At 45.9% G+C, this 22292-nt stretch overlaps 2 protein-coding genes across 2 annotated transcripts in view; both read left to right on the top strand.

The window, feature by feature from the left end:
* Window positions 1-22292, top strand: part of LOC142578269 (uncharacterized) — a 291756-nt gene that overhangs the window by 112808 nt on the left and 156656 nt on the right. The window lies entirely within an intron of this gene.
* LOC142577846 (uncharacterized) lies at window positions 295-20664 on the top strand. Its single transcript, XM_075687284.1, has 3 exons — window positions 295-393; window positions 932-978; window positions 20392-20664. The coding sequence occupies exons 1-3, from the start codon at window positions 296-298 to the stop codon at window positions 20625-20627; spliced, it is 381 nt and encodes a 126-aa protein (XP_075543399.1). The 5' UTR covers window position 295; the 3' UTR covers window positions 20628-20664.

The raw sequence follows: 22292 nt of genomic DNA, 5'->3' as shown, positions 1-22292 counted from the left end.
CTCTGTGCGTCCACTCTTAAAGGCAAAGCTTAAGCGCACTCAACTTCTTTATGTTTGGCGTAAGGCTCGAATTACATCCGCATGCAATGGCGTAAAGCATTTGTATGCAGACTGCCGCAACAGTCACGGTCACTAAACAGTTGTATAGCTTCTGATTCAGTTTCATAACTAGCGAGGTAATATTCGTATGTTCTGAAGTAGACTTGAGGTGTGGCGCTTTTAGTTAAGCGTAGCATTTCGGAACATGATAAATCCACCTGTTGGCGATACTGATGCTCTCTTGCAGGTCACGAAGATGTCCGTGGCCAGCTTTTTGAAAATCGTGATAGGTTGCGAGACTACCACCACCAATACTCACACCACCTACAATACAACCCACGGAGCGTTGGAAAGGTAGGATCCACTGAACACTTACGTGAAGAGCAGAAGAAATGCTACTTCCGCCAAGAAGTTACGCGGAAACATGCCGACGAGAGGCAGTATACATAAAATAGACGAAAGGATATCAATGAGTGACTAGAAAGCGACCGCTCGTGTCAGCTTAAGAACTGCCACCCTCAATCACAGAACCGCTTGGCCTCTTTCCCATTAATAGTGCTGGTCCGTGGCAATATTACCGGCTGTATGTAAAGTAAGAAATCTATAAATTTTCAGCAGAGGTAGAAGTATCCGTCGCATTACTGCTAAATGATTGACAATGATAAAAACACGTAACGTTCAAATAAAAAGAAGTTCATTTTTTAGGAGATATCTTAAAGCCCCGTTTTCGTCTTGTCGGGCAGTCAGGGTCACGCGGTGACCTCCGGAGAGTGACAGTCCACACTGGACCTTCTATTTACGCCTAATAAGTACATGCAATCCACAAGACCTTGAAAAGGAGGAAAATGTTTTGCTTTTCTATCTTGACACAACTATTTCTCTTTTTTTTCAGACCGGGACGGGGGGAGCAAATTCCCTTCATCCTGCTTTTCAGCCTGCGTAAGTTATATTTTCTTATATGCGTTCCCTTGAGTACTTAACTAAATTGTGTGCTAGGAAACAGTCGCCAATAAATTACTCAGCCCAAAGTTATCGGTGCTGTAGGGATAGCTGTGACCAAGCGATGCTTTGTTGGTTCAAACGTACTGGGTTTGCAGGGAGGTCTCTCATGTATATACGAAAAGACACGGACACACTTTTAAGATGAAGCTGTAGCTCGGGACCTCCTGTATGTTTACATGGTAGCGGACAATCCAATTGTCTTAGCATCTACAGGGTTGATTTTTATGAGCCCTGTTGCAATAATAAAATATATATTAATCTCTACCAGAAAGCTGATCTTAATTTTATTCGTATTTTTTTATTTTAATAATATTGAATCTTTCCACACTTGAATAAGCTATTCAGGAACTAATGGAATTGTCAACCTGCAATTTCGAAATAAAGAAGAATATCCAATTCTGTAAAATTCAACTATCATGAAAATTCACGCCTATAAAATTGACGTATCAAATAAACGACTAGTTCATGAGTAGGACATTTGCGTAACCCGTGTTAACATTGCAACAAATTTACGTAAAAGGACATAAATCAAATTTGTTTGGTTGATGTGCTCTAACAGACGCGTTTTCAAAACTGATGTTTGGTTTTCGTCTAATTTTACGGATTTGTAAACTGAGTGCTTCAATCTTTTACTTCAATTTCTCGAAAATTTTCGCATTTGTGTAAATGATTTGGGGAATTCAACAAAAACTCGGCTTTCTACAGTTGCTAGAATTTAAGAATTTATCCAAAATTCAGCGGCTGCTATTCTAATCAGGGCAGCGGCTCTCAAGAGGAAATTTCTGCGTTGTGCATGTGTTTTATCCTAGGGGAATTTCAGTTGGCCCCAAGCTAAAGCTTCCTCGTAATTCTTGATAGCAACAATGGAAATCCAGAATCAAAACATGATGTACAAAACATTGTGGTGGAGCAGTGGCGCTTTCGGATCATTGTATCTTTTTTAACTAAGCGTCTCGTAATGTGATTGTGTGTCATTAGGTAAGGCGGCAGGGAACATCTAAGAAGTGATCCCTGCTGTAATGTGGCTTAGCCTCAGATGTGCCTTTTTCCTCTGTCATGCGGACTTCTTGCAGTGATATGGATTCCAATATAGTTATCACAATCTTCGCATCCCCATGCATGCAACCTCTCGTGTGACGCTTGTTACGGCGTTTCGCACGTTAAGTCGAAGAAACTGTATATCGTGCCCTCTACGTGCGTGCCGCAGCATTCTATTCTGAAATGCGGCGAAAAATTCATAAACACGCTCCATGCTTCCCACAGTGGTTCCACGTTGGTTACGTCGCATTGATGAAACGTTAATCATTGTATCTTGGCGAAATCCCAGCTATCGACGAGCATCCAGGATGCGCGCATGATGGTTTGCGACAGCCGCAAGTAGATTACTAAAGCTGAGATAACGAAAATTGCAGAGCAAGATAACCTTTGCCGCGAGACATGAATGTAACAGCCACATCGATAAAATTTCAGGTGCCATATTTATGACCGGAATAATCCATACATAAAGAGAATTAGCTTTTTGGCCGCCTTTTTGAGAGCAGTACTGCTGCCTCGCACAAGCGGGAAGCCGGGCTGGCATTTTTTTTACACGAAAGGATTCGCTTCTGTGCTCTAGGGAGACGCTGTCTATGTGTACACAGAATGCAATTATCATCCCGCAAATAGTCTGGCATTCCCGCGAAACTGCGATACTTTGCCATTCTGTGCCTAACTCAGAGAGCAAATCAGAGAGCAAAGGAGTGTAGACGATATTCTAATTGACATCAAGAGAAAAAAATGGAGCTGGGCAGGTCATGTACCGCGCAGGTTAGATAACCCTTGGACCATCAGGGTTACAGAATGGGTACCAAGAGAAGGGAAACGCAATCGAGGACGACAGAAGACTAGGTGGAGCGATGAAATTAGCAAATTCGCGGGCGCTAGTTGGAATCTTTTGGTGCAAAACACGGGCAATTGGAGATCGCAGGGAGAGGCCTTCGTCCTTCAGTAGACATAAACAGGCTTATGATGATGATGATGATGATGAATGGTAAAGAAAGTAGGCATAAAAAAGACGGAAAGAATTGTTTTAATAAAAAGTTGTTCTTTAGAGGATGTTTCTATAGCAATTAGGATATTTAGATATCACTTGTTTTACATTTACTTGGTTAGAAAACGAAACGAGCAGCCTGTATATCCGTAAGCGAAGATGGTATATAGTGCTGTCGGGTGGCCGAGCTATGCAGCAAGGCAGCTGCAGCACCAAGCCAGCCAGCAGCCCCGGTCGAACAAGTGTTAGAGGGTTCGCAAAGAATGCATCATTTTAAATGCAGAGAAGGATTATTAGGACCAATCCCGTTAAGGTATCGGTACCTGTACAACGTACATATAGAGGTTTTACTTCACAATTATTCACCAATGCCGTGAGCCTTTGCACAGGTCCAAACAAGTAGTGAGTTGTGAAAATCCACATGAGCATGGGAATGACAGGAAAAAAGAAAAAAGAAGAACCTAAATTCAGGAAACTGACATACAACAACACTGACATTCAGCATAACGAGAAACTTGCTTTAATTGCGTGAATCAAGAAGGAATAACAAAAGATGCTCACAACAATTACAATATCAGTCGTAGGACAGCGGTGTAGTTTCAAGGTTTAATAAAACACCCCCCTTGAGCACCTTTCAGTAATCACATCTAAGATCGTGAAGTAACATATAGTTACACGTGCAACCTTGCCCAATCATTCATCCAACACAATCCGCTGTGAACTACGCGCTCAAATGCTGTAATGCGCAACATAACCATGGCTCCACTTCTGCGAGAAGGCCATCCAGGGAAACTGATTAAATCATTGCCTTTGGGAACGCATTCCAGATTTCTCTGGCCAACTAAAGAAATTAACGCTTGAAAGTGTCGCATTGTGTGAGATACTTCCTGATGTGTTTATTACGATAGGTTCTGGGGGGGTGTCGATGGGGTGGCTGCACGTTATCTCGTTAATTCATATTAATAAGGTAACCGATATACGATAGAAAAAACTTCACGACGACGAGCGAGGGTAGGCACTACTGCTTGGTTTCTAAGAATACCTAAACTCTCGTGTTGAGAATGATTACTGAATATAAATCGCGACGCTGTATTTTGTTTACATTTTAGTTTCTGCGCGATTTCTTTCCCGTACGGGTTCCACTATAGTTAGGGTTCCTCCGCCACCATGCTATCATTCTCAAGAATCGGCCATGCTAAAGATTTATATGCCGTTAGTTTCACATAAAATCGTGCTGCAGCTAGATTTTTTCGCGAGAAACAGAGCGTCCAGAACCAATTCTAACATGTGTCATCTGAGTATTGCATTTAAATGCACTTGTAAAGCTTACACCTCATGGGGTTGGGTTAACACTAGGCTCACCCTACGAGCGACGGTCAGAAAAAGGCACGACGCTCCTCCACTCCGCAACGCACGAAGGCGCTACGGCAGGATTCGCCAGCTCTCCGACACGGCACAGAGAAGGCGCTTGAGTCAGATCGCCAACAAAGGCGCATTTATTCACGGCGGATACATCACAGTACGACAGTTACGGCACTCACGGGCAAAGGCTTGCCGCAAGACCGATCGAGTACGCGCGCCCGCTGCGTTAGGGATAACCAGGTTGTGGTCCAGCGAGCGCGAGAACGAGAAGTCAATGGAGGCAAGGTCCCATGTCGCCAACTCGTTAAGGTGACTTAGTTCGCTGTCGGCCTGTGAGCATCTTCCGCGGCCATAAATAAGGTTGCCAGATGGCCCAAACAGACAAAAGCCAAATGGTCTCAATCTATGTAGCCCAATATAGCCAGACCCAAATTTGTCGTGAACGAAAAGTAGCCAAACACATAGCCAAAGTGTTTGACGATGTTTGTCGCGTATCTTATAGATGGTGTCCAAATCCCACCGCTTATTTGCAGCTACTAAATTACCTCCGCCGAATACAACCAGCACCACAGAGGCATCAAGATCTGCGTAAACAATTCTAGCGAGAGCTGGCACTTAGACGTGGATTTGGGCAGTACTTATTGCTACACTTAGCCGAAGGATTTCTTTTCTAATACACTCATGACGTCATTGGTACTTACTGAGCCACGTTTCGAGCTATTGTTAGTTCACGCCTCGATTTACCCGAGGTAATTTTACACAACACTCAGGCAAACAATGGCCAACTACAAGCTCGCGGATCAGCTTCGGGTGGTCACAATCGAGTGACCAATGTTTTTCAGCTGCAATAATGTCCTTTGACTGCAGGATGAATTCAGAAAATTTTAGAATGAAGAAAGAAATTTACCTCATTCCAACACTACGCAGCTCCAGACGCTTTTAAAAACGAAGATGCTCATAAAATGTACCTCTGAAAGAGGTGTTCTTCTCCTATACCTTCTTATACAAATGGCTGTACTTCGCCGACTTGTCCATGCTGTGTTTTGAGAAGGCGACGAGATTCTTCCCAGATTTCTCAGCCAGACTACTACTGTAGCCGGAATATGTTCGTGCCCTCCAACTCACGTGTGGCTATGTCACTCACAAGAATGCACTACGTTTGCTTCAACCAGAAGTTCTGTTGAGGGACGCGTCTTATTAATTGGCTCTGGCGCTATCACGTAGTGTAAGCCATGATTGCAACGCGCTCCCGTGCTTTACATTGCTCCTTGCAGAGAGAAGTTCTCCTATAAAAGGTTGTCAATGCTCTCATTGGAAGACCATGTTCCAACATGGTTAACCACAACAAGAACAGAATATATTGTTTTGATCAGCAGTCGAGACAGCTGCGCTTCGCTGAACATGCAGATAAGATCCGAACCAACGTGTTTCTCGCTTAAAGCGACCTGCGGATTTTTTTTTCTAGATTTACTGGGTAAATAGCTTGGTGATTTGCGGGAAAACCTAGCAAAAGGCTTCGAGGAACACTTCATAAACATTGAAAGACCACGGGTGAGAATTTCTCACTACGACATGCCTCCGAATACTTGAACTGTTGTGAAAGTCCACATCATAGTTTCCTGCACAGAAACGGGCATAGAATAGGTACTCGACAGATATAAGCCCCACCGTTTTTCTTGTTGAACCACGTCTGAACCGGTAGCAGGTGGCGCCGAAATCATAAAAAAAGGAAGAGAGCCTAGAGCTATGATGATGCAGAAACATGGCAGCCATGACTTAACGCCGTCCTCCCAGCGCCGACATTGCCTAAAAACACAGCCTTGGAGATTGCCTACATAGCTTTACAGCATCAATGAGCTTTGGGCTTTCATATACCGGCGTTCCCAAATTTTGTGACTGTTGACGTGGTACTCAGCACTCGGAAGTTCTTATAACAAAAATTGCCTAAATATAGCCATGTAGCCAACTCTCAACTTTCGACGGCATCCCGCACAACACGTAGCCCAATTTGACCAGTTAGAGCCCGATCGGGCAAGGCTGGCGATAAAGCGCTCAGCGGGAGGGAGCTCGGGAGGAGGGGGCGCCCGGGGAGCGCCACTTGAGAGGCCAACGAGGGCGCATCCCGGTGACACATGCTCGCGCGTCGATTCGACCCCGGGAGGGAGAAGTAAGGTTTGCGCGGGAAATTAGCCCCGGCGCGCTAGCCGTGTCCGCCATGTTGCCGTTATGGCTACGGTTCCTGGATATAGAGCTAAGCACAACGCGTGAGCTGGGGAAGCCGGCGGGAGAAGGCACTTCGATCCCCACAACCTAAATATTTTATTCTGTAAGTTTCTAACAAATCTTTACAAATTAATCTATAATTCTACTTAAATATCGTCTTCCTATTAGTTATGGGCATATGTTTTGTTTTCTTCAGATTATATTTTCATTCCCAACATGTCACATCAATGGGCTATTTTCTTTAGTGTAGTTATTAATGTGCCTAACCATCGATTTCTCACTCGCAAGTGTGAATTACGAGCTCATATGCAAAAAGCCGCAATTTTACTCAAGTTTCTGTGTAGCCTGTGATCTGGTTAACCTACAATAGAAATAATAATGGATTCGATACGGATCCCTGGGGCACGCCATATAAACTTCTATTGTTGAGAGTCATATAGCTTATGGCAACACACTGGGTTAGGTTTGATAAAGAAGCTGCTATCCAGTCCCATTACAAAGTGTTCAATTTTGATGCAGCTTGTATCCTCAATTAGTTTACACTGCAAGACACGATTGCAAGCCTATAAAAATCAATAAAGATGGCATCAGCTTGGAATTTGGAATTAAATATTCATGCGAAAGCGTGTTATCTCTACTAAATGTGTTATGGCTGACAGACCTACCTAAATAACCACGTTGAATAATACATTGTACTTTGCTTTCTTCTAAGTAGGTCATGACTGCTTTACTTGCTATGGGTTCCACTAATTTAACGAAGCAACATGTTAGTGATATTGGCCTATATGTTTTCTCGTGTAATCTATTGCTTTCTTTATGAATGGGCTTACTTTCCCACACAGCCAATCCTTGGGAAGAGAAGCTGTACTCGGTGATTCGAAAAATGTTACCCGCAAGAATGAAATATGTGCGTATCGTTTTAAAAACACATTTATTATATGCCCCACTCCCGGCGCCTTCCTGTTGTCTATATGCAAAATCAAGTTTTAAATACCCGACTCTGTTATCGCAACTTCGCCCATCCGGTCGTCAACGACTGACGCCACCGCACTCGAAGTCGATTAGCACGTGGAAATATCCACGCGCGGATTGGCAATAGGCGTTAAATGTATTTGCTACAATGTGCATGCCTTCTATGGCTAAAACTGCCACTTTTACGCCTCGCGCTTTCTGATTTCGATAAGTAGCGATACTAAGTTCTTGCGGTCGACTCCTTGTGAATATCGTTAACGTATGTGAACAGAAATCGTCCTTTATAGCTTTTATTTTATGTTTCACTTTGCACGTGAGCTCTCTTATCTCTGCAGAATTTATCCTTTCTTTCTTGGTATTCTTGCTTTTTGTTTTAGGTGAATTCTGCTTGGCATAAACCACGGTGTTTACCACTCAGTTCTCTTGAATATTGATGGAATGAAATTATTTTTACAGTGTATTATAGCCTGTTGTAGTTAACCCAGAGACCGTTAACACCTCCGCAGGATAGAGCTGCGAGTCTATTCAAGGTTTCCTCTAAGTTGTCGATACCACTCTTATGATTAGCTCGTCTATATTTTTTTTAAAGCTATTCGAGATGGTTCGACCTTACAGCTAGCTCTCCTACTCAAAGTAAAAAAAGCGTTATAACCAGCATGTCACGATCTGAAATCCTTTCTTCAAAGCCTATATGTGATGTTATCGACTGCGACGCTCAATCAAGAACAAGTACTGAGCAGGCATCTTCTTTGAGACGCATAGGTTCTTTAAGAGTCTGCAAAAAAAACACCTAACATTATATCAAACAGGTGCAAACAGTTTTTTCATCTCTGTCGCCGACACAACTCATCCCAGTCTATCCCAGCTTGTTTAAAATCACTGCTTAATAAAAACTTTGTGGGATAATTTATATTGTTGTGTAGATAATCATGCATCTTCAATGGAGAAAGTATTCCTCAGGCGCTCCAGGGCATCTGTAAATAGCAGCTATTGACAATGACGTATTATACAACTGAATAGTGTACCATGATATTTAATGGTTGTCTATTTCAGGCTCTTCATAAAATATTAAACGGATTTTTTTCATCATAGCTACGCTGGCTTTACACCCGTCATGATATGTGCGCATGAATAAATTTAAGGCATGTTTTAATGTACAAAGATAACATTAGGAAAAGACAGATACAATGGTGGACTGACAAAAGTGTACATTACCTGGTAAGCTCAAACAGGCTAGGTGGCTGTGTGTCACCGCCCCTTTCGAGAGAGCGTTTTTTTTCTTCTAAGAAATAAGAGAAGTGCAGCGCCGTAACTTCCGCTGGTGCGAGGGCATTTCAACAGCGCATACACGGGAAAGGGGAGCGAAGAGAGAAATATTAGTGAGAGAGAAACCAGAGGAAGGCGGCGAGTCCTAAAAAACAAACAAGCAAAAGCGGGGCTTAGAGCCGCGCCGAGCCACCGCGATGCAGGGCTTCCTGTGCGGCGAGGACCGCAGCGCACATTTGGCTTGCAGTGTCATCGATGCACTTGCAGTGTTGCAGCGACAGCCGCAATGAACGCATGCCCTGCGACGCGCTGATTCCTCGGCAGCTGCGGGCCGATGAGGCGGTTCTGGTTCCGCTGTATGGGAGCTGTGGCCGCGCAGGGTGTCTTCAAAGGAGATGCTAGACTGGACTGTGTGATGACGTAACGTCAAGCGCATGCCGTGCCACTTCGTCATCACGGGCACTGATATCAGCAGCGGATAAGCAACCGCTGCCTATAAAAAGCGTGTGCAAAAGAAGAAACGCCGATTCCTTGTTCTGCACCGGCCCCTGTCGTTTTCTGGAGTACGGCTTCGCGGTTGCCGCACGCTACTACAGACTGGACTCTCGCGGACAGGCGAGGAGCGGCTGTCTACAGTTGGCGCAGTTGGGCACGTGCGCGCGAGCTTTAGGGCTAGCTCGAGCGCCCGCTTGCACGTGACGGGCTGCTCATTGGACAACAACGTAGCTGCCTTTCTCTCGAGCTGCCAGTGAGGGCAGCGTGGCTCCACTGCAGCGTAGTTGCCACTGCAGTTAACGCAATGCGGCCGCTGCGATGTGCAGTCTTGGCTGCATGTGATTGGCCGCAGCGGACGCAGCAGGCGTCACGCGAGCAAGATGGCGAAAGGCGCCACAGCGGTCACACTGAAGTGGTCGCGGCCGCTTAGCATGGTCCGGGTGTCGCTGCTTGAACGGGATCAAGTTAGCGGGCACAACGTCGCCGGCGAAGGTAACCCTCACGTCGCCGCCACTACGCGAAATCAAAGGAGGGGTACGGGGGATTCGATGCGGTGTTTCACAGTGTCGGCATCGAGAGAGAGAGAGAGAGACGGGTGCGCACCGTGAATGATACCCACACGTGTTTTTGCTGAATGCTTTTACGCTCTCTTGGACGGGGACAATGGCGCGCACTTTGAGTAGGCTCGACAGGTCAATACTGGGCCCAGCATCCACGGCCACAACATTGCGGTAGAAGTTAACGCGAACGCGAAGGGATACAAATAAATCGTAATTGTGGGAGCTGAACGGAGGATAGTTGGAGAAGATTGGGACTACACCGAAGGGAGGAGCGAATATTTGCGATATATATATATATATATATATATATATATATATATATATATATATATATATATATATATATATATATATATAAGTCGCCAGGATGGCTCCTTTATTTCCGCGGGGCCATTGTAAGAAAGATAACGATGTGCACACTGAGTCAGCAGCATCGGCAGCATCAAGCGCGCAGTAGAAGCTCGAGCTCGGGGACTGTGCTCGGTGCATCGTAGAACCGGCGGTCGCTACGAACTCCAATAAACCTCCTTTATAGTATATATATATATATATATATATATATATATATATATATATATATATATATATATGTATATATATGCGATATTCTGTATGAACTCCGATTTGTGATACTTATGTATATCCAGACTGTGAAAAATTAACTTTCGATTGTTACAAAGTTTTGTCTACAATTTCAACGTTCAGACATTTTTCGGTTAGCATTCGAACAAGCGGCGAAAATATTTAGCGGCCCAGATGCAAACAAGCGCATGACAATAATCTTTAATTGGTGGGGGCGGTGGCTCATAACCTCAGTTCAGTATCAGTAAAATCACTATCTCAACATCAGCACAAATTTGCAGTAAGGGTAACCCTCCACAAGAAGGAAACAAAATACTTCAGCATTTCTAGAATTTTCTCGCATGGTTATGTTGAGGGCTAACTGCCTAATTGACTTGGCGTGCACATACATCGCAGCACCCACACGGTTGTTTAAATAAAACAACTGTCCCAGCAGCATATTTCAGCATTTCTGCACTAAGCAGAGGTTTTCACAAACGTCAAAAAGAGTCATTTATTTCAACAGTTGTTGAACAATGCAAGCTCGCTCACTCGGGAATTTGAGCGATTCGGGGAAAATGAAAAGATTTGTTAACTGCAGTACAACGTAAAAATAAAAATCGTGGCACGGGTTTCGGACTCATAAACGCACTACAGAATCGTGTTTTGTCAACAGGTATATGATCCTGGAAATGGGTAAAACATGGCATTCTATATATTGTCAATGCCAGCCCACTTACGCCAAAGGCACGGATCGCTCATAAGTAGCAAGTTGTATTTCGTGCAGCATATTCCAATTACAATTTACTAAAAAGAAATCGATTATTGCTACTTAATTTTTCGTCCAAATGTTAACACTGTAGAAACGCAATAAATAGAACAAGGCCTGCATTTTTCATTGCATGTTCCGCAGCTTTCCACGTGTTACATAGCTTAATGATAACTGCGTTTCAAAATTTCCATTGGTCGACTATCTCCATTTTCTTCTGATGACATCTGCACCAACACTACAACTCGCTGGATGTGCATGCTGAAGCACGGTGTTGTTACTCGGGACCCTTTGCCCACGAGGCTGTGTTGGGTTAATGCGTGATGCTCGCAATTGGGCCTTCTCCGAAGAGCAGCGCTTCAGTGTGGCTGGTGCTTGAACAAGGTGCTCCTTGTCGGGTAAAACAAGCGATAAAAAATTGTCCGTAGATGAGTTCCTGCCATCAGCGTCCGAAGAAATCATCGCTATGGAGTCGTAAAAGTGCCGATTTATTTGGCAGCTCACATGTGCGGGGGTTGAGAGATTAAGATACATATACTATTGGTGATACGCAGCTGGGAATGCATGCAATGCGTAGGATATACAACTGATGGACCATTAGAACTGGCGAATAGGTATCAAGAGAAGCGAAAGGCAGTCGAGGATGAAGGAGAATGAGGCGGGGGATGAAATGAGGAAATTTGTAGGCGCGAGTTGTAATCAGGTCGCGCAAGAAATGGGTAATTTGAGGTCACAGGGACTGGCCTTCATCCTGCAGTGGACATCAAAATAGGCTGATGACGATTGAGTGTCCGAGTTCACCCATCTGAACATGCGCATCCTTGGGACAGCTGCGTGGGGCGACCGTGGCCGTTCCATTGTAGTTTCTCCCAAATGCTAGTGCTCAAAGCTGCTTCAGCACTTAGAGCTTGCCTAGTGAATAAAGTAACTGCTCAAGAGGAAGGTACAGCTCGGGTGCTCCTATCTGAATACATGTAAAAGGAGAATTCGTTTTTCTAGGCAGCCACTGCACCAAATTTGGCGGAGTGTGTTGCATTTAATAGAAAACTTAAAATCTAGTGTCTTTTCCTTTCGAATTTTTGATTTAGGTTGTCAACCTTTCAATAAAATTTGGGAAAAATAGCAAATTTTCAGAAAACGAACTATCAAGTTTTAATCTGTAACTCAACATAAAATATGATATCCCATTTCTGTCAATTTTAACTGATAGTACATCTAAAGCAGACAAAATTGATACGTATAGATGAATCTCAAAAAATTTAGTAATAGGGATATACAACTTTTCCGGAACCCTTGTACACAACAAAACAAATTCACGTAAGATATAAATTGAAAAATAAAATTCGTCCGCTTTGCATGATCTAAAGAATGCCGTTTCCAGAACTTTGATGTCTGTTTATGATTGAGAGCTATTAAACTGTAAACATAGGGCTTCTTTTTTTTCTTGGACTTTCGTATTTTTGAAAATTCTTTTAGCAAAATTCAGGCCTTTAATGGATATTTCGCTTGAAACAGTAAATAGGATTTAACGTTATCTCTCAAATGCAGCAAGTTTCACTAGAATCTTATACTTATATCTTATACTAGCATTTCTGCGTTTTACATCTATTTGAATAGGCCGCGTTCAAGCCCTAAATCAAAATTTCGCAACGAAGTGTAACTACAATTTATATTTCTCTCTCGAATGCAGCAAATTTCACAAAAACGGTTCAAGGTTTATCTGAGGAACTAGGGTTTCGCATTTTACAAGCATATGAATAGGCCGTGTTGGAGTTGGGCCGGCGCCAAAGGTTCCTCTTAAATGTAATTCGTTAGCGATAGAAGTCTTAAGTACAGTCAGCAATGCTAAGTAAAAAAGAAATCTGTTAATTACAGCACTGCCAAAAATGTAATCGCCTGCAAGTCATTACTTGCTGTCATTTTTTACTAAAGTTTTGGTAAGGTGGGTCACTTAAAAAATTAGTGAAACATTTTGCTATCCTCTTTAAAAATGTGCCCATGCATCTTGGGTCTCCTGACTCCGCGTATGCAACATTTTTTTTCTTTGCACTTGCTTGGAAGTTTTGGTTTTGCAAGCTGTTGAATTAAATTCTTTTGCTGTACAAATCTACCGTTGAAAATCCTTGTTTTTGAAATCAGATCGTAGTTGACTGAATCAGTGGAGTACATGTATTAGGTCCTAACATAGTCTCAAATGCACTGCTTCTGCTTCAATTCAACTATATATATTGTCACGAAAAGACAATTGAAGATCTACCCGGCGTCGGCGAGACAGACAGTTGTACAAGATAGCGTACACATAAACTCAAGCCGGCGTCCTCAGCCTCTGCTTCTTCTTCTTCAGCACCCACGTCTTGCCGAGCGCGCGTTCCAGTCACTTCTTTCTCAGCGCTGGCGTGAGACACCTATCGGCATTATCCCCCCGCCAAAAGAAAAGCATCGACCCGATGCTTACTAAACTAGAATGCTTACTAAAAGAAAGTGGAAGTGTGGAAATCGTATGAGATCGGGTTGGCGCCGCCTTAACGCGAGAAATACGATTTGAGGCGAATAACATGCACTATCTCTGAGTGGTGCTGCCGACGGCGAGGCGACGCGGCACCGTCGGGAATGACCTCATAGTTCACTTCACTAACGCGGCCTATCACTTTATAGGGTGCAAAGTATCTACTAAGCAGCTTCTCAGACAACCCCTGGCGACGAATTGGAGTCCACACCTAGACTTGGTCACCTGGCTGGTACTCGACTTGCCGATGTCGAAGGTTGTAGCGTCGTGTGTTGTACTCTGCTGCGTCGTGATGTGTATGCGCGCTAGTTAACGAGCTGCCTCTGCGTGTTGAGTAAGTTGCTCGTCGTAGGAAGTAATTCATGCGTCGGTGTCGTACGGGAGAATTGCATCTAGCGTGGTCTGGACCTCGCGCCCGTATACAAGGCGGAACGGGGCGAAATGTGTTGTTTCCTGAATGGCGGTGTTGTACGCGAATGTAACGTACGGCAGGACTTGATCCGATGTTTTATGCTGGACGTCTACATACATAGACAGCACGTCAGCAATGGTTTTGTTTAGCCGTTGCGTCAGTCCATTGGTGTGGGGATGATAGGATTCAGTGGCCTTGCGATGCTGCGTGCAGCTCAACTCGAATATGTCCTCTATCAGTTGGGCTTTAAAGGCAGTTTCTCTGTCGGTGTGACATGTGATAGGGCACCATGTCTTAGGACTATCTGTTCGATAAAGAACTGGACAACTTCGTAGGCCGTGGCACGTTGTACAGCTTTCGTCTCGGGGTAGCGTGTTAGACAGTCTGTGGCGATTATAATCCACTTCTTTCCGCTGGCTGACAAGGGAAAGGGCCCCAGAAGATCCATGCCGATATGATCAAACGGCGCGCTAGGTTGTGCGATGGGTTGGAGTAACCCCCCGGGCTTCCAATACGGTGATTTCCTGCGTTGAAATTCACGGCAGCTTTGCACGTTACGCTTCACCGTGGTAGAAAGTCTGGGCCAGTAGTACTTCCGGCGTACCTTTGCAAGAGTACGTGAAAATCCGAAGTGTCCAGACGTGGGCTCATCATGGCAGGCTAGGAGAATGTCATCACGGAGGGTGGCAGTTACGACCAATAGATACTCTTCGTCGCTGGCACTCTAGTTTTTCTTGTAGAGGACACCCTTTCGGAGGCAGAATGTCGAGAGACTGCGACAAATGTGTCGTGGGAGTGCAACATTCTTGCCTTCTAGCTGATTGATGAGAGGGTGTATTTCGTCCTCCTCCCGCTGCCGTGTGATCAGGTCGGATGCGGTGAGGGCCCAAAGGAATGCGCTGTCTTCGTCCATGTCCTTATGGCAAGTTTTCACGGGAGCGCTCGACAACGTGTCCGCATCTTCGTGTTTGCGGCCCGATTTGTAGACGATGGTAACATCGAACTCCTGCAGACGGAGACTCCATCGAGCAAGTCGCCCGGACGGGTCTCGTAAGTTGGCTAACCAACACAAGGAATGGTGATCTGTGGCCACCTTGAAAGGGCGACCCTAGAGATAAGGCCGAAATTTCATGATGGCCCACACAACCGCTAGACACACTTTCTCGGAAGTGGAGTAGTTGATTTTGGCGCGTGAAAGGGTGCGACTGGTGTAAGCAATCGCTCGCTCGACGCCTTCCTGGTGTTGAACGAGAACAGCGCCAAGACCGATGTTGCTTGCGTCGGTATGCACCTCAGTGACAGCGTCCTCGTCAAAGTAAGCGAGAACGGGCGATTCCTGCACGCGCTGCCGTAACTCGGTGAAAGCTGCGTCCTGCTCATCCATCCAAACGAAGGGTGTGTCTTCTCGCGTGAGGCGTATGAGTGGTTCAGCGATCCGGCAGAAATTAGCGATGAAGCGACCATAGTAGGCACACAGACCGAGGAAGCGGCATACTGCTTTCTTGTAACGAGGAGTCAGAAAAGCAACAACAGCAGATGTTTTGTCTGGGTCAGGCTGGACACCGTCAGCGTTCACGACCCCATGCCCGAGAAACTTCAACTCTTCGTAACGAAGTGACACTTTTCTGGCTTTAGTGTGAGATTGGCGGAGCGGAACGCCTCAAGTACCGCCTCTAAACGCTTCAGATGTTCTTCGAAGGTCGCCACAAACACGACGACGTCATCTAAGTATACTAAACAACTCTGCCACTTCAGACCCGTCAGAACAGTGTCCACCATTCTCTGCAATGTGGCCGGTGCAGAACCGAGGCCTAATGGAAGTATTTTAAATTCGTACAGTCCATCCGGGGTAACAAAGGCCGTTTTTTCGCGATCTCGTTCGTCAACTTCGATTTGCCAATATCCACTCTTCAAATATATGAATGAAAAATACCTGGTTCGTCGGAGCCGATCTAACGAATCATCGATCCGCGGAAGCAGATAAACCTCTTTTTTGTGACGTTATTCAACTTTCTATAGTCAACACAGAACCGAAGCGTTCCGTCTTTCTTTTTGACAAGGACCACCGGCGACGACCAAGGGCTTTGGGATGGTTGTATGACGTCATCGTCAAGCATTTCTTTCACTTGTGCATTAATCACGTTGCGCTCTTTCACCGATACGCAATAAGGCAGTTGTCGTATGGGACGAGAATCGTCACACGTGATTATTCGGTGTCTCGTGAGTGGCGTCTGGCGTGCCTTAGAAGTAGATGCGAAGCCCTCCTTGAACCGAAGTAGCAACTCGCGCAGCGCTTTTTGCTTTTCTTCCGAAAGGTGTGAATTGATGTCGATATTGCTGAGTGTCTGAGCTGGGTTGTCCTCTGTCATTGACGCAAAGCATTCAGCAACGTCTGCTATGGGCTCAGCAAAAGCGATAGTAGTACGACGAAACAGGTGCCGATGTTCCTGGCTGAAGTTCGCCATGAGGAGCGCAGAATGTCCACCTCGAAGCATAATGAGATTGCGGGCTGCACATACAACATGAGTCAGCATAAGGGAGGAATTGCCCTCTGCAACAGCTTCGCCATCACGCAGATCGTCGCATACGACCGCTACCAGGACAATTGCGCGTCGTGGTAAAGTTACATTGTCGGCGTAATCCCGAAGCGCGTTACGTCGGCAATTGTCGCTACTGTTCGCTGCTCTCTCTGTCGAAAAATCACTGTGCGCTCCCGGAGGTCTATAATGGCACCATACTCTCGCAGAAAGTCGACGCCCAAGATGAGGCCCCGAGAGCAGTCGCGGAGTATAAGGCATCTGGCTGGAAACGTATACCCACGAATTTGTACTCTGACCGTGCACAGGCCCAACGGTGTTACGATATGCCCGCCAGCCGTACGAATTTGCGTTCCAGACCAAGGCGTGATAACTTTTCTAAGTTCCGTCCCTAGTTTTCCGCACAAGATCGAGTAGTCGGCACCCGTGTCCAATAACGCACTAATGTGGCGGCCGTCGAGCACAACAGGTATGTCTAGCGAGAGTCTGTCGCTGAGTTCGGCTGCTGTCGTCATTGAATCATGCTCAATAGACCGTGCTTGCCTCAATGGGAGCGGACCCGCCCCCGAAGGTCTCTGTTCTTAGTTTTCCCGGCAAGGGCGTGGCGATCGTCCCTGCGCTGCCATTGGAGGGCTTCTAGGAGCTGGGGAAGATCGCCCTGGGGACTGCGAGCGCGACTGCCGCTGTGGGAACAGTGGCATATCCTGCTGGTTCAGGTACTCTTCAATCGCCCTAGGCCTTTCGCCATATCTGGGCCTGGGTGAATCCGCGGCAAAACCTTGCAGTCCGAGGCGGCGGTATGGGAACTCGCGGTATATGTGACCGGCTTCTCCACAGTGATAGCACAGAGGCCTTCTGTCCGGGGTACGCCCGACGTCAGATTTCCTTTCGAGCGAGCGCCGATCTTTTATACGTTGGATCGGTTGCACTGATGGGAGCGGCGGGACGTATGACGCGGCGTAAGACGTGGCGGGGATGAAATGGATCGGAGCGCGGACAGGGACTCGCCCCAAAACTTCCGGATACGACGGCGCTGCAACTCTGTGCTGTCGCCGGCGACGCATTACTGCTTGGGACGAGACTTTGAATCGGTTGCTGCACTTCCCTTCTCATGAGGGCAGCAATGGAACCCAGCATGCGCTGAGGCGGACAGCTGAGCAGTTGAAGCTCATCACGAACCACAGAGCGGATAAGGTCTCGCAGAACTTCCAGGCTTCCAAAGGCTACCGCGTCCGTCAGTGAAGCAGCATTCGCGTGCCTGTCATACGTAGCTGAGCGCTGGTGCAAAGGTGAAGTAGCGTTCATTTGCCTTTCATAGAAAGCTGAGCGATGGTGCAGCACCTTTTCCATCGTGGTGGCTTCGGTTAAAAATGCACCCACGGTCTTCGGCGGGCTTCGAACCAGGCCAGCAAATAGCTGTTCTTTAACTCCCCGCATGAAATGGCGCAGCTTCTTTTGCTCTGACTTGGTAGGGTCCACCCGACGTAAGAGGCGCGTCATATCCTCTACGTACGACGTGACGATCTCATTCGGCAGATGAATGCGGGATTGGAGCGTCCGTTCGGCTCGTTTGCAGCGATCAGCATTGGTGTATGTATCCAGCAAGGCACGGCGGAACTCGAGCCACGATTTGAGGAGCCCTTCTCGCTTCTCGTACCAAGCGCGAGCCCCGTCCTCCAAGCTAAAGTAGACATTTCTCAGCTTCGCCGCGTCGCTCCATTCGTTTATCTCAGCAACGCGCTCAAACTGGATTAACCAGTCTTCTACATCCTCGAAGACATCCCTGTGGAACACTTTCGGCGCTCTGAGACTCTGCAGCAGGTACTGAGTTGCCATTGTGGCCGTACCTTGCATAATGGTCGATAACGACGTATGTTCCTTCTATACTGGTCCGAGGGGGCGTCGACGTTGTTGCGGAGAGATGATCAAGCTGCGGAGGTAATCCTCGGATTCTCCTGCTGGCCCAGTGAACAGGGGTGTCCACTAGTACAAGGCTGGTACTCCTGCTACCAGGAGGGGTTTGTGGCATCGGATGAACCGTACCCCGCACCTCCACAAGTTTTGTCACGAAAAGACAATTGAAGATCTACCTGGCGTCGGCGAGAGAGACAGTTGTACAAGATAGCGTGCACAAAAATTCAAGCCGGCGTCCACAGCACCCACCGCTTGCCGAGCGCGCGTTCCAGTCACTTCTTTCTCAGCGCTGGCGCGTGATATCTAGTGGCAATATATATATATATATATATATATATATATATATATATATATATATATATATATATATGAACCACGTAGGAGCAAACGTGGTTGCGCCTACGTGGTTATGCCGTATAGTTTTTTTTTACTTCATCCGTTCTTTTATTTGGCGTCTTCGTTGTAATCATGTATAACCAACTCGCCTACCAGCGCGTGCTCAGAAATTGCTTGTAAATGGTTAATCAGATGCATTGTAACTTCATTAGGCGAATCATGATAAGAAGAAAGAAAAAAATGGCTGTGGCTTAGCTAAGGTTAAGCCCAGGATGCGAAGCATACTAGCCTTTAGTTTAGTTGTTGAACCACTGTTTAGCCTGGTGAACTGCTGTTGCTTGGCTATATTTGGTTCGGCTAGAGGAAGAAACAACTCATGCGTTACTCTGCTTCGCCTTCAAGAGTGGAACGTGACAGCGTTCCCGTCGACCCGCCAAGGGGTGTAAGACAATGGGCTACGGCGCAGCGACTACGCACCCCGCATTGGACGCGGTGAGCGTCGAGCAACGCAGCGTTCGGCGCGGCAACGAAATGTGCGCCTGAGCAAGCGACGCACGCCTGAGCCTTAGAAACAGCTCGTTTCTAAGGCAACACCGCATTCACTAGAGGCGCTTTTGTACCGCTTTGAAGCATCGTACTCGTGGCTCAGTGGTAGCGTCTCCGTCTCACACTCCGGAGACCCCGGTTCGATTCCCACCCAGCCCATCTTGCAAGAGTTGAGCCAAAGCCACCTAGAAACAAGCGCAGCTGCTTATATACCGCCGCGACGGCGCGAGTTGGAGCCCCGTTTCTCCTCTGTCGTGACGTCACGGTGTCACGTGGTCAGCCTTGAAGGCGACGCCGCGAGCGACGGCGCGAGTTGGAGCCCCGTTTCTCCTCTGTCGTGACGTCACGGTGCCACGTGGTATGGCATGGGGTCAAAGGTCATTGAAGGCGACACCGCCGCGCCTGAGGAGCTGGGTTGAGCTCTAATAATATGCTTCACATAAAAACACTTTTATCCGTACTGCACTATCGATGACATCACTAGAAATCTCATTTGCCTACACGCCTGTATAAAGGTACCTTATCATTTGCAGAAGCATACCCCTATCCCAAAGCGGCTGTCTGACTCAAGCGCACTATAGTGACAGGCAAGCCTCGAGCTGCGAGGTAACCAATGCAGCCTATGATATTTAATTAAGCCATGGACGAACGACTTGAGAAATTATTGTGACTGCCTTTTATTCGCAATTTTGTCTCCATATAAACCATCTCTTTGCATAAGACATACCTTGCGACGCTTCTGGAAGGGTCATCTAGCCTTCGAGATTGACTGGGTGTATTATGGGTGGCCCGTCGTAATTGCTACCTTTATACAGTTTCAATTTGAGAAAGCTGAGTATGCCTTTTTTCTCATTATCTGCAGTGATGGCGGCAGCGCTTTGCTTCGTGGTGAAGATGTCACTCCGTGCCATTGGCTTCGGGGCGGATGGCATCAAGCCCGCAAGCCTTGCCGCCCACATTCAAAATTGGCTACATCCGATGCCAGAAGACTCCATCTTTGTGCGACTGCAACATCTGGGAGCCCATGGCATCAGCTGGCGGGACCAATTCCTGGTGGCGGAATTCATATATTCTATATTGGTTTCGATCTTTTTCTAAATTTTTTTTATTTCATTAAATTCTGATGCTGAAGTTATACAGCCCATGGCTCATCTAAAAGAGAGAATACGTGAAAAGAGGGGACAGATATTGTCGCCCTTTGTCACCTTCCAGCGGGCAAATATAATCAACATATTTAAATACTTTCATTAGTTCCCCCCTCCCCATTAAAATGCTGGACAGTTGTGAGCGAACGCGGTAGGGGGCTGAATGATTAGCCCGTTTTTAGTGAAGCTCGTTAATTCACTTGTTGATGATAACTTTCCGACTGAGAATTCTTCATCTGTCATGCACTTCCTGCAGACGAATTTTTTAATAAGGCACATGTTTTTCCTGGACATTGAGGATTTCTTTTATTCTGTCTCACACAATACATTGTTTCCTTGTGTCGGAAGTTTCATCTAGGAAAGCGGTGCTATTGCCTTCCAAAATGCTTCAGGCGTGTCCGTTGACGCGTTTTTGTGTGTTCTGTAGTTTTATTTTAAATTCACATTCATCAATTTTAATGACGATTGTTATGTCTAATGACAAGGCATTTATATTGGTTCTTGTGTTGTTCCTGTGCTTCGCAAACGTTTTCTTCTGCTATAGATCGTTCTTTGCACCAGCATTTTAATGGGGAGGAGGTAATGAAGGTATTTAGATATGCTGATTTTTAAATTGTTTTGAAGCAACATACCATTGCCTCATATCAGCCCATTCGAGACAAAGCTTTAGTAACCTTCTGCTGTGTCGGGAAAGGAATGGTGTTCACTTACCAGTTACCTTCCCGCAATTGCTTCCGCCAAAGCACACGAAAGGCAACTACAAAAAGGAAAGTTTCACTTTCACTGCACTCAGTGTCTTTCTTGTGCCATGTTAATTCCCAACCAGATGAGTTGTTGTCAAGCCCTGATTTCATGTGACTCTAGTATTGCACACATACTAAATTGATAATCTTTTAAAGAAGTAATAAATACAGTGAAGCAAAATACTTCTTGCCGATACATGATACCAGTACCTAAATAGTTATACGAATGTTTACAAAGAAATGTATTTGTGTTCTATGTTTTGTTATCGCACTCCTTATAAGCTGCTCTTTGTAAACTTCAGTAGAACAATGTTTTCCTTAAGCTCATGCAAGTATTAGCATATATAGGGACAAAAGGGCATCAGCACTAACCAACTTTAACGTGTACCAAAGTTGGTAATGAAAAATTATTGGACGCTTTCATACGAAGTATGACATCTGCCGCTACGCATGTGCAGCAGGAAAATCGACCTTTCGTTATTCCCTTTTATGTTTAAGAACCTATGTCACAACTTACACAAGTGCAGCAGTGGAGCCTAAGCTAACCCTGAGTGCACATAATGCGTTGCAGTCCGCTCATTTCCTTCACCTATTCTCAACGTCCGAGCGCCGTGCATCTAAATAGTTTGATTTTCAGAGTCAGAAAGGACCACTGTCTTGTGATACTAGTGGACCACCGTTAGCATACTATACCATGCATGCACTTAATAAACACGTGTGTCTGAAATAGTGCAACAAATATACGATTCTATTTCCTTTGTTCCACAGATCATGAGTAGGTTCCGCTGCATGTGCGTCTTAGGGGCCAATAGACTTCCACTGGTATGAAAATGCATGGATCCATATGCAACATCCACATATATCATTTCCATGAC

Source organism: Dermacentor variabilis, chromosome 4 (assembly GCF_050947875.1).
Source record: "Dermacentor variabilis isolate Ectoservices chromosome 4, ASM5094787v1, whole genome shotgun sequence".
Classification (NCBI taxonomy): domain Eukaryota; kingdom Metazoa; phylum Arthropoda; class Arachnida; order Ixodida; family Ixodidae; genus Dermacentor; species Dermacentor variabilis.
Note: the sequence above shows the minus strand (reverse complement) of the source record. Positions and strands in the feature narration are given on the sequence as shown.